The 12871-nt window shown below is 38.7% G+C and overlaps 2 protein-coding genes across 3 annotated transcripts in view; one reads left to right on the plus strand and one right to left on the minus strand.

Annotated features, from left to right (window-relative positions):
- Positions 1-200: 200 nt before the first annotated feature.
- CMSS1 (cms1 ribosomal small subunit homolog) overlaps positions 201-12871 on the plus strand; it is a gene marked incomplete at both ends in the record, with an annotated part of 345000 nt that continues 332329 nt past the window's right edge. Inside the window, one exon of the mRNA XM_084232392.1 lies at positions 201-264. Within this exon, the coding sequence (XP_084088518.1) occupies positions 201-264 (64 nt within the window). The remainder of the gene's footprint in view (positions 265-12871) is intronic.
- FILIP1L (filamin A interacting protein 1 like) overlaps positions 11366-12871 on the minus strand; it is a gene marked incomplete at both ends in the record, with an annotated part of 92488 nt that continues 90982 nt past the window's right edge. Inside the window, one exon of one of the 2 annotated variants that reach the window (XM_084232390.1) lies at positions 11366-11557. In XM_084232390.1, coding sequence (XP_084088516.1) covers positions 11366-11557 — 192 coding nt within the window. The remainder of the gene's footprint in view (positions 11558-12871) is intronic. The other variant, XM_084232391.1, reaches the window with a different exon arrangement.

A 12871-nucleotide genomic window follows, 5' to 3' on the forward strand; every position in this document is an offset into this window, starting at 1 on the left:
CGTGTGGAAACTGAGAGGCGTCAGAGCGGCTGCCAGGGAGGCGGGGCGGAGTAGAGACGTCATCGCACGGGGCGGAGGCGACAGTTTGTGACCTGAGGCTCCTCGTGCGGCGACGCGGGTCGCATCTCTCAGAAGCAGCGTGACTTCCACCCGCCTTCCTCTGCCCCTGGCTGTCTTACCACGTAGAGTCCCGCGCGGAGATGGCAGACGATCTGGGAGACGAGTGGTGGAAGAACCAGCCGGCCGGAGCTGCCAGCAACTCAGGTACCGACTCTGCCCGCGCCCCAGCGGGGCCTCCCTCTCCCCGTCTCCGCGCTCCCGGGCGCCTCAGCCCTGTCAGCCGCTGACTGTCGCCGCGTGTGGCCCCCGCGGGGCTGCGCTCCACTGAGGCAGTGCTTGATGGTGTCTGAGAAGGTGGTGCGACTGGCTTGTTAACAGGTGGAATAGACAAGTGTGACATTTCATCATCTACCCGTTAGTCAGAAAGGATCCTTTTCCAATCTTTATTTTTATTTTACTTATTTCTTAAAGGGGGGGGCAGTTTTCATGAAGACGGGCAGGTTAGGGTTAGGGTTAAGGATAATCCTTGAGCTAGTTTCAGACTGCTTCAGCTCGAATCGCGACTCCAGCTTTCTGATACTGTCCTGTCTCTCTCTCTCTCTCTCTCTCTCTCTCTCTCTCTCTCTCTCTCTCTCTCTCTCTCTCTCTCTCTCTCTCTCTCTCTCTTTTGTAAAGTACGATACTAATTATACCTACTTCATAAGGGTGATGAGAAGGTTAAATGAAGATAATATAAAGTGAAGCACTTCGACACTGGTTGGTAACTAATATATGGACGGTAGACGTGAGCTGTACTTTTCTTGCTATCGTTCCTGTATTATGTAATTTCAGTTATATGACTTGAAAGGAGATGTTGAGAGTGTGTGTTTGAATTCACCCATTATACAGATGAGAAACATGAGATCTAAAGATGTCAAGTAACTTGGCAACTTCATTTAACTAGTCCGTGTCTGAAATAAGATTACAATTCAGTTAACAGCACAATTCGTTGTTTACTAACCTGTCTTATATGTACCCATTGAGGACCCAGAGGGCATTTTACCCTTAGTAGAGTAGCATTAAATGACTCTCTATCCCTGATTGGCCTTGAACTTTTCAAGTCCCATAAGGCTAAATATGCAATTATCATTTTTATCACTCTTAAAGTATACCTTTTTTTTTTTTAAAGATTTATTTATTTATGCATACAAGAGCTGGGCACAGGCCTGAAGTGGGGGGTGTGTGTGTGTGTGTGTGAGAGGATTCACCCGAGACAGAGTGGGGAGCAGAACAGGCAGATCCACTGAAATACTGCTGAGGGGAGCAGCAGGCTAGACAGGAGAGGTCTGCTGCGCCATGTGGGTTGCTCCCTGGCCGGCTAGGGATGGAACTCCGTGGTGTAGAGGCTGGGGATTGCTTCATAGTGTGGTGCTTAACCCCTTGCGCCACTAGGGTGCAAAAGTATACTTAAAGTATACTTCTTTTCTCTACTACAGTCTAAGATTTTTGAGAACAAAACCAAAGATCTGATTCATATCTATAGGCCACAGGACCCATTTGATGCATATTTACTGGCAAACATTAAACTTGAAATAAGAGTTGCAAAATGTCTTATAAGAACAACAAAATTCTATTTTGGCATTGCTCTCAGAGGGTAACCTTCAGGTACAAACTGAGTAGACATCATCTTTAAAAAGACAGCCAATATACAGCTTTTTGGATTAAACAGCCTCATGCTTTTGCAACTTTGTTTCTAGAAAATATATCTTTATGTCTGAAGAGTCATATTTTTCTTTACAGGCTGTAGTGTTCCATGTTTACTTTAATAATTTCCCCTTCTTCCACACAGGTTTTAAACCCTATATTTTATTGAAGGATAGAGGCTATTCAAGAAATGTTTCAATTCCTTTTGAATGGTGAAGGGGATTTTAAATCTTGGTTCTAATCCTGCATTTTAGCCCTTCCAGCAGTGTGTGTTCAAATTAGTTTCACCCTCCGGGAGGAAATCAACATTGAATATCTATTAAATGTGCCAACTGTTTTCATAAGTGCAAATTCATTTAATCTATAGTTTTCTTAAAAGGTGTTACCTTCATTTTTATAGATGACAAGCTGAGGGAAACTAATGTCCTTAGGAACACACAAGGAAGTGGTCTGGGAAGAGGTTACTCAAGTGTACTTGTGTTTCAGTCACACTCACTAGCAATAGATGGTTTTATTGGGCCTCAGTATCATGGTCTATAAAAGGAGGTATCCTTAGAGATTGCTGCTTAAAGGTTCTACCAACCAACAGGTCTAAATGTTGAATTTGGGAGAACTTTTTAAAGTGCTAGAGCTTCCTTCATCCAGGTTGCCAGGATTCCCAGATATTATGTTGGAGTCTCTTGGATTACCTTTCTCTTAGGTTCCTTCTAACTGTAAGACTAAACTTTGAAAACTACTAACATTTAATTTGTCAGACTTTTCCTTTGCTAACTGCTTTTAAGTAAAGTGAGCATCTAAGCGTCCTTGAGATCTATTCCGTTGATTGTTGATTGTTTACTGGTGATTTGCCTAACTAATTTGTATAACATTTCTAATGTGGATGAAATCACAGCTCTACCAGATAAGATCTTCCTGTGTTAAAATGTGTGTATTTTATTTTGAAGGCTAAAGGGGAAATGGTGCCATAAGGCAGAGAAAAGGTAGTTGTGATGATGTCTTCCTTCCTGCTGTGTATTATGTTTCTTACCTTGAAAAATAACCATCTTATCACCTGTTCCTCATTCACATTGAGGGTGGGAAGATACAGCATTTTTGCCTTTTTTCACTAATGTTTATTGACTTTACACTGTGTATAACACTTGTGTAATGTATTCAGCTTTTTTTTTTTTTTTTTTTTGGTCTATCTAAGAAAAAGTACTATACTTTTGCTGTTCTCAGTGTCTTCTATGATGTAGTGTATAATTCAGAGACAATTAATGAGGTTCTTGATCTATATATGGTCCTTTTGCGTAAATCTTATGGCTGGCTTTTCAATATCTGACATTTTGGTACTAGAATTCTAAATTACACTGGAGTCCAATGTGGAAATTGGCTCTTAGTTGGCATTTGGTAATTATTAGCTAAAGGAATGAATGCATGTTTGCTGGATGCTGCACATCTTTTGGTAATCTTTTGCATAGGTACATATAACTTCTCATACAATTTAAACATTTTTTTTTAAAGATTTATTTATTTATTTACACAAGCACTTGGTACAGTCAGAAGCGTGGGAGGGTGAGAGAATTCACCAGAGCCAGAGCGGGGAGCAGAGCAGGCAGAAGGACCAAAGTACACTGCTGAGGGGAGCAGTGGGCGGCAGGAGAGGTCTGCGCGCCATGTGGGACTCTCCTCCAGTGGCCGGGGAGCAGCTGGGGATCGAACCGGCGCTGCAGAGACTGCGGGCAGCTTTGCAACCCAGCACTCAACCGCTGCTCCACCAGGGAGGCCCAATTTAAACATTTTTAAGAGAGAAAGACCACATTTAAGATTTTTGTTAGGACTATCCTGGTCCATCTGGGATTTCTGGTCACACTATTGGTGTCATCATTGGTGGTGATTGGAGTCTTGGCCCAGGATAAGAGAACTGAGAGTTGACTCTGCTGAGGAGTGTGCAGACCCCTGAAGCAAAAGGGGTCTGCATGGAATCAGATAATGACATCTATTATTTTGGAATTAGATTATTTTGGATTTTAGGAATCATATAATAACATCTATTATTTTGTTTCATTTCATTCACTTGTTTTCTTATCCTCTACCTACCTTAAACTATTTGAAGTGACTTATAGTAAACAGATGCAAGCAGCAGAATCATTGCAAAACATTAGTGCAAGAGTGAACAGATACAGTGCCTGAGATTTCATGCAGTTGACCAAACCAGGCACTTTCTCAGTATAAAACTGACAGAGTGTCACTCATAACATGGGTTTTGTGAATTATGGAACAGAGCTAAAAGAGTTTCTGCAATTGGAGGAGGTCACTTAGTCATTTGCTTGCTGGAGTGAATACTCATTGTTTTCCCTTTTTATTCCAGAATATGCCATTAAATTACCAAGACAAATGTCCAGTAGTCTATATAAGTCTTGAGCTCCAGGGCTGCAGATACAGGATCAGGGCTGAAGGTAATAGATTTAGGAATGACTGGCACAGAGAGTTTTTAAAGAGGATATTTTTAGCAATTCAAGAAACTCTTAGTCCCCATTTCTTTTTCTGTGAGGGTGGTAAATTTTTTGTCATCTCAAATTTTATTGACTTGCCACTTCTTTACATAACTATATGATTTTGAGAATACTATGTCAAACCTCCACATGTACATATGCCTCACTTTCCTCCACCCAGTTTCCAGTGCCACAATCCTGTCACCTGCCCTCCTCTGTCTCTTTCACCCTTTCCCCAACTTTTCTGGTAATCAGTATACGTTTAACAGACTCTAAGAATTATTCTTGTTGTTTAGCGATTTTGTTTTTCTTTCGTTATTTATATTCTGCAAATGAGTGAAAACATCCAGTAATTGTCTTTCACTTTGATTTATTTCATGTAGCATAATCACTTCACGATCCATCCATTTTATACCCAAACATTCCTATTTCATCTTTTTAAAGAGCTGAGTGGCATTCCCTATTTCCTTTATCCAGTCTGTTGAAGAGTATTTAGAAACACATGGAAAAAGAAATAACAGAAAGATGAAACAAGCAAAAAAAAAAAAAAAGAAAAAATGGTAGTAAATAAGCCTCATTTATCCAGAATCTCCTTAAATGTGAATGATCTGAACTCACCAATTAAAAGACACAGAATGATAGGTTGGTTAAAGAGGTGTGATCTAGGTTTATTATGCAAACACAAACTCATTTCTGATTGAAAGATAAACATAGACGTAAAATGAATGGCTGGAGCAAAGTATTTCAAGCCAGTAACACAGAAACAACACTGGAACTGATTTTCTCATATCTGATAAATTAGATTTTCATCCAAAAAGGGTAATTAGTGACAAAGACGGGTACTATATAATGGTCAAGGAGCTAATTCATCAAGAAAATATAACTGTCATCAATATTTGTACCCAAAACAGTGCGCTCAAATATATAAACAATTACCAGCTCCCACTTCTTTGAGGAGGGGTTTTCTTATGCTGTCTTAGCTCAATCATTAATGCCATCTCTTACCAAGCATCTAATTAGAAAATTTAAGTATAAAGACATTACTCTGTATAGTGCAAGGAGATGGCTGCTAATACTACTGACTTTGTTGAGTGCTTACTATGGTCCAGATACAATTTTCATTGCTTATCTGTACTGGCTCATTTAATATTGACAAGTATACCATGAGGTAATTACTGCTATTATCTGATTTTATAGATGAGGAAATTAAGGCACTGAGTGGTTAATGCTATTCTGTTGGTAGTGAGTGGGTGGAGGTGGGATGCCTTTTCTTAACATTGAAACATCAGTTCACCAAAAGAGAAGCACTTCCTGGTCAAGCATCTAGTTGTTCTAGTGCTTTATTATGTTTTTGTAATTCTCAGCAGAGCCCTTATCACTGACTTGTTATTTTCCTTGTCAACTTATTGGTCTTCTCACACTGGAATGTAAACTCCATGTGAGCAGGAATTTGTTGCTCTTCTTTGCAGTATCCTTAGGGCCAAGAGTAGCATCTGGGTATATGGAAGACATCATAAAGTATTTGTTCACTAAGCCACATCATGGAGACCTCATCTAAAGGAACTTGATCTTCTAAAAGACAACTCTGGTAGTTTTGGCAGGTGTTCCCTTTCTTTTCTAAGAATATAGAAGTCCTTGTTTTACAACTTTGTCTAGTAACATTTTATTCTAACTATATTTGGTTTTAGTTTTATAAATAATGCTTTTGAAAGGGAAAAATGGATTTTTGCTTGTAAATGAGTGAATAATTCCTATGAGTGATTAATTCTTTTGTTTTTTTTTTTTTATAAATCATGGTGAACTTTTTTTTTAACACTTTTTTTTTTAAGATTTATTTATTTATTTAATATTTATTTATTTATTGACGGAGGGTGAGAGAATTCACCAGAGCCGAGAGCAGAAGAGGCAGTCTGACGAAGAAGTACACTGCTGAGGGGAGCAGCGGGCGTGGCAGGAGAGGTCTGCTCGCCATGTGGGACCCTCGCTGGCGGCCGGGAATCTGTTATAGGACAGGGAGAGGGGCAGCCCAATCCCCGCAAACCTGCCTATTCTAAATGGGTTCTGCCATCCGCCGCATCAACACAAAACATGAGACTTTAATGGGAAGGAACTTTAATTAGGAAACAATACAGGAAAGGCAAAGAATCTAGTTTCTAAATGAAGCACCCAAAGTTACCCGTCCCCTCGTGGGTAAAACTCCATCCATATGGGATTGGCCCAGAACAAGGCCCCAAAGCCTGCCACAGTTTAAAGCATCTTCCAGTGGGGACCCACAGAAAAGGGTCAAAAACAACCAGACAAGCCCGGAAGGAAAAGAGCAAAATCAACATCAAGATAAAAGCTGCCGTGGTCACCTCCCCACAGGTCTCACCCACATCTGTGTCACCCAGTCCACGACCAAAAGACAAGCACAGTTTCTTCACGTGTCTCTAGGCTCCATGCACCTCCTCCAGGTCTCCTGGCTCCATCCTGCTTCCTTCCTCCCTCAGTCTCTTCTCCAGCTTCTCCTCTTCCTGCTCAGCTCCACCATCCCTTGGGTGGGGCAGGGAACCTCCCCCTTTCCTGGGGACCACCCTGTTACAATCCCCCCTTTTAATTTTTCCCAGCGCTCAACCGCTGCGCCACCAGGGGAGGCCGGAGTGATTAATTCTTACCGGTAACTTTTATCACCTAGAATCAATGTGATTGTTCATTTTGTTTGAGATTTTTGAAATGAACATTGTGATTTTTTTTGTTGTTGTGATATCATTTTATAGTATCGCTTCCAGATCACATTGCTTTATGTTGAATTCATTCTGGAAGTTATGAGTTAGGGGAACACCTTGAATCTTTTAAACTTGAATAAGTCTTTCCTGCCTGCCTACCTCATCCCAGCCCTTTCTCATACTAAAGTTAGGCCTTTATAGTATTTACTTGCCCTATAGGCAGCCATGAATAGTAGGTACTGCAAAGCATTGCAACTACTTGTAAAAGTCAGACTTGGAATATTTACCATAGATGTTGTCAACACATATTTTTTTTCAAATTTATTTATTTAGCTCTTATGCTTGATCCCATTTTAGACACAATAATGGAATTAAAAGAGAAGTATAACCTGTTCATATTATGGGATTTATACATTGATGTGGTTCAATCAAAATGAAGAAATTATATTTTAAGATACATATTTGGGGGGAAAAAACAAAAAACCCAACTGGGGTAGGATAAATTTTAAAAGGTAAGGGGAAGGAATGAGAGAAAGCTGCATTATTAGTCATTTTTCTGTGCTTAAAGACTGTGTAACAAATGGACCCACAGATAACCTTTTGGATTAGTTTTACTTTATACAATTTCCATGATTCTTACAAATGATAAAACAGGTTGTTCTTGACGACAATATGAACAATTACCACCAATTAATTATAAATTTACACATATTTCTCCAAATCACATGTACAGTATTTCAGCTACAATTTTGCTACATGTCTATATCTTTGTGGAAAAGTAGCAGGAATTTGGAAGGCCTAGAAATACTTCCTCAGATTCAACAATAACAATTGCATTGTTTGATGGCACAAATCCTTTGACCTGTTCTTGTCTGATAGTCTTTAGTTGAATATTTTAGTTCATTTATAGAATTACAAATTTTACTAAATAAACCACAAACAGCTTAAAATACAGTTTCCCCATTTTCATCAGCATTTGTAGAGTATTTAAATTGCTACTATTGCTTTTAGAAATTAGTTGATTAAATTCTTCTTCAGGCTCATTCTTGAGTACCTTGTTAGTCTAGTTGACAGTAGACCAGAAGTCAGCAAACTTTTTTTGTATAAAACCACATGATAAATATTTTGGGCTTTGCCTGCCAGTCACTGTTGCAACTACTCAGTTTCTACCATTGTAATGTAGAAGCAGTCATAGACAATAAAAATATAAACAATTGAGTGTGGCTGTGTTCCAGTAAAACTTTATGAACAATGAAATTTGAATTTCATGTAACGTTTACCTCACAAAATATTTCTCTTTTGATTTTTTTCAACAATTTAAGCTTGTAAAACCCTATTTTTAGTTATACACTATGCAAAAACAGACAGTGGACTGAATTTGGCCATAGGCTACAGTCTATAGACCCCTTACCCAGATTCAGTGTCAGAGCCTGAGCTTTGTACACATGTCCCTAATTGCAGGAATTTGAAAGATGCATCAAAATAATTGTGTTTTACATCAGTGGTTCCATTACTTGTTCATAAATATCAGTCATATATTAGAGCAATTACATTCCTTTTAAAATCAGATACCTGATTTTTTAAAAAGTTATAAGATTAGTTCAGAAACTGTTGAAGCTTAAATAAATGAAGTGCCAGGAAAGACTAGCATAAAAGTATCACGCTATTAAAAACTTTGTTACAAACTGGATTTTCATTCACTTGCATTTTTATCTGTTTCCTTTCAAAATTTAGCTTAAGTCATTCTAGAATTACTAGGATAGCTTCTTTTATTTTCACTGTTCTTTAGAGGGGCCACATTTCCGCAGAAAAAAGATTATGCCCAGGATGCAGGATTCTTGGCATATGCAAACTTGGCATAAACATGTACTTAAAGAGTCTTTTGGCATAGAAGAAAGTAATTTTGAAATCTTTGAAATCAGTTGTGTTATAGGTTAAACACCATTTTGTTGTATTCCCAGTTCTGAGTTATATATGCATTTTTATTTTATTACATATTGCTTAAAATAAGAATGCTTTTTGCTTGGTAATTCTTTTGTTAAAATATTCCTCTCATAAAAACTTTTTGTCTTAATAGGATTAGAATTTGTATTACCTTTAAAAGGGGTTTCTACAGCTTACCATAGAGTTGTTGCTTTTTTCCTCTCCCTTTTTATAATATTTTATATAATATCTTTTTTTTCTTGGAGTATTATTGATGCTTATTTTTGCTGTTTTCAGAGTTTTTTGTCTCCACTATTGGGGAGCCCTTGTTTTTTCCTACCGTTAGCATGATTATCAGTGTTGAATGCCATCCAGCATTAACTGCTTTTCCTACCCTATCATACATTAACATCTCTTAGCACATTTTCTCACTAAGTCTTGACTGAGTGGCCCTTTCTCATTTACCCATCCTCTGCTCACTTAACATTACTGCTTATGTCAGCACAGTGCTAAGCACTCTGCACAATGGTCCTATTGTACCATGTGCCTGGTACTGCCCTACACATCCCTTTGAACCATCTATATTATTTTTGGTGTCAGAGCTTTATCACCTTCTTTTTATAGTATGCTTCCTACCACTATTCTCTTATTGCCTTCTTTAATTTAGACTTTACCACATCAGACTTTCAATTCACCTAATCCCTGGACCTTCTCCCTCTGCCACTTGCCTGTTGGGACTGCTGCCTATCATCTCTCTCTTTGGCTTGCATAATGTACTATTGCCCAGACTTCCAACTCCTCTTCCTCCTTGATTAGAGTGGACTCGGAGATATTTTGTACAGTGGCATCAATGAGTTGAGTCTGAATTGGCTGGCTTAGAGTGGAGAATAGCATCTCCCTTGCTCAGGCTCTGCTGGTTCCAACCCAGGACATCAAACTGAAACATTATTCTTAGCCATGAAGATTTCTCCTAGGATCATGCCTCCAGTTATTGCTGCAGGATCATAGAGAACAACAACAGGTTCGACTCCATATAGAATTGTTTTCTGCTTTTTTTGAGATTTTGTGAATATAACTGTTTCCTGCATCAGAAATGCCTTATTTATTTATTCATTTATTTATTTATACAAGCACTGGGTACAGTCAGAAGCTCAGGAGGGTGAGAGAATTCACCAGAGCCAGAGTGGGGAGCAGAGCAGGCAGAAGGACCAAAGTATACTGCTGAGGGGAGCAGTGGGCAGCAGGCGAGGTCTGCGCGCCATGTGGGACCCTCGCCCAGCAGCGGGGGATCGAACCAGCGCTGCAGAGGCTGTGGGCAGCCCAACGCTCAACCGCTGTGCTACCAGGGGAGGCCCAGAAATGCCTTATTTATCTTAAAACATCACTCTGTTACTCTGTCAGCGTTGAATTATTAACACAACTTTCTCCTGATTTAGTAGTGAAAAATGAAAGGTACTTTGGGAAAGGTAATGCCCTAGTTTACTGTGTCCTCCCTTGTAGATAGACAGCTAATTGAATTCAGCATTCTGAATTTGACACACTCTTGGGTTATCAGAATTGGAAAAGACCTGAAAAATTTTTCTGTTCTCCTGTTTTACAGATGAGAAAATCAAGGTCTGAACTCATGAATGACAAGCTCACTCAAATAAGGGAAAAGCTAGGATTGGAATTTGAACTTCCTGATCCTAAGTTTTATGAATTGAATGACTATAATATTGATTCAGAGAAGAGATACTAAAAAAAGTCCTCTGAGATGATATTGTTGTCTTTTTGTTAAACACCTGTTGTACAGTGATTCTTATCTTCGTAAAAGATCTCAATATTTGTGATCTTTGGCTCTCACATGTTCTGATTGCTGTAGACAGCAATAGCACCTATCTAAAATGGTTGGCTGTAGAAGCCTAACAATATGATTCCTTGCCCAGATATATACAGGAGGATCAACTGATAGATTAGGTCAACCACACAAAGGTTGTGTTTAGCTATTACTCCTTTTATTGTTCTTTTTTTAAGAATTACCACTTTTTTTTCCATTACTGGTCACAAAGAAGTCATTTTAATTGCCCTCCCATTTTGATGGAAATGATCTGACTTTCTTGAAGCTGATTAGGAATCTCACTGGTACAAATTCTTAGCAAAATATGACACAGAAAAGTTCTGTGGAGTGAAGGACTCCTGGGTTTACCAGAAGATTTTTGAACTATCCGAGTGAACTTCTCAGTCCTATCCCAGGCTAATGATTGTCTGTCTTTGGGTTGGGCTGCAAATGATTGATGAGAAGGATTTGGGATGTACATCTGGTCCTGTGTTTGTGTGTGTACATGTGTATATACACAGGTAAAGTAATTGTAGAGGTACCGCTCTTTCAGGATGATATTCACTAGGTCAGCAACCATTAGTCACTTTGCTGCTTTACCATTTCCTGGAGATTTCAGTCTTCTTCTTTGGCCTTCACTGGTGGCAGTCAACTTTCCACACATTTCTGTAAGTGAATGTATCCAGGAAGTGCACTGATGCGACTTACCTTTTCCCTCCCACATGGAGGAAAGTGTTGGAGGTGACAGTCCTTATGATGTGTAACTTCCCATAGCCAGTGTAGTGAATAAACTTATCTGTCGGCCCTGGGGAAGCTTTTGGGGAAAGCTTAATGATGCCTGTAGGTTTGGGTTTAGGGATCCGCGTTGGGATTCTCTGCTTGCATACCTCCTCGATCTTGAATTAAACAGAAGAACAAAAGGTACAATCAATGGTACAGTAGATGGGAAAGCAGATATTCTTCAGCTTTCCCTTTGAAAGTGCTAGCTTCTGGGGGCACATCAGATTAAAGGTTGAAGAAAAAGATTTCAGAAAAGTAATTCTCACAACATGTGCTGTGCATTGCCAGGAATGCAAGCAAGGCTATTTGATTTAGCATTGTTTATGGCAATGAAAAATGGATACAGTTTAAGGTATCTAACAGTCAGGATAGAGTAAATGAGTTATGCTAAAATCACATGCAGATATTATTTTATCTTGAATCATAGTTAGGAAACTATATGAAAATATTCAGAAATGTCAAAGGCAGGATTAAAAACTATATACACATGCTAAATATGTATTTCTGAAAAGAAAACATTAGAATATACAGCAGTGCTATCAGTAGTTAGCTCTGTTATAGTATTATAAGTTATACAACTCTAATTATAGTAGAGTCATAGGTACTTTTCATTTTTCTTAAATTTTCTATATTCTCTACATTTTCAATAGTAAGTATATAATTAGAACAAACAACACTCAGTTATTTTAACATATAAGAAAAGAAGGAAACACTTTAGAGATAAAGACATTTCTGTGAACATTAACATGAATATATTGTCCAAACCATGAGCTATAGTAGCTGCAGTTGAAATCTGTGGACTTATTCAAGTCACTGATATTATAACTATAACATTAATATCAATAATAGCCTTTCTAAGATAGGCGTCTATGGTGTCCTTAAACTTTGTCAAAATTTACACTGGGGGCTTCCCTGGTGGCCTAGGGATTAAGTCTTCACGCTACTACTGCAAAGGCCCTCCTGCTGCAAAGTGTCCTGAGTTTGATCTCTGGCCAGGGAGATAACCCATGTGGTGCACCAGACCTCTCCTATCTCACCCGCTGCTCCCTTAGCAGTGTATATCAGTGGATCTACCTGTTGCTCCCCACTCTGTCTCTGGTGAATCCTCTCACCCCCCCCACACCTCTGGCCTGCACCCCAGTTCTATGCAAAAATAAATAAAAATCTTACAACAAAGGAACAATTTTTAAAGAAAAGATTTAGAAGTTCTCCTGTGTGGTATACAAAAATTTTATCTTAAGATCCTATTTAAATTGTGGATTTCTGGCCTTACCCCTAAAAATTACAATTCATTTATCTATGAATGTGTACACGAACCCACATTTTTTAATTTAATTTAATTTTTATTATTTTTAATTTTTTAATTTTTTTTAAAGATTTATTTTTATAAAAGAATTGGGGTACAGGACAGAGATGTGGGGGGGTGAGAG

This window comes from Talpa europaea (assembly GCF_964194135.1).
Source record: "Talpa europaea genome assembly, chromosome: 4".
In the NCBI taxonomy this organism is placed as follows: Eukaryota; Metazoa; Chordata; class Mammalia; order Eulipotyphla; family Talpidae; genus Talpa; species Talpa europaea.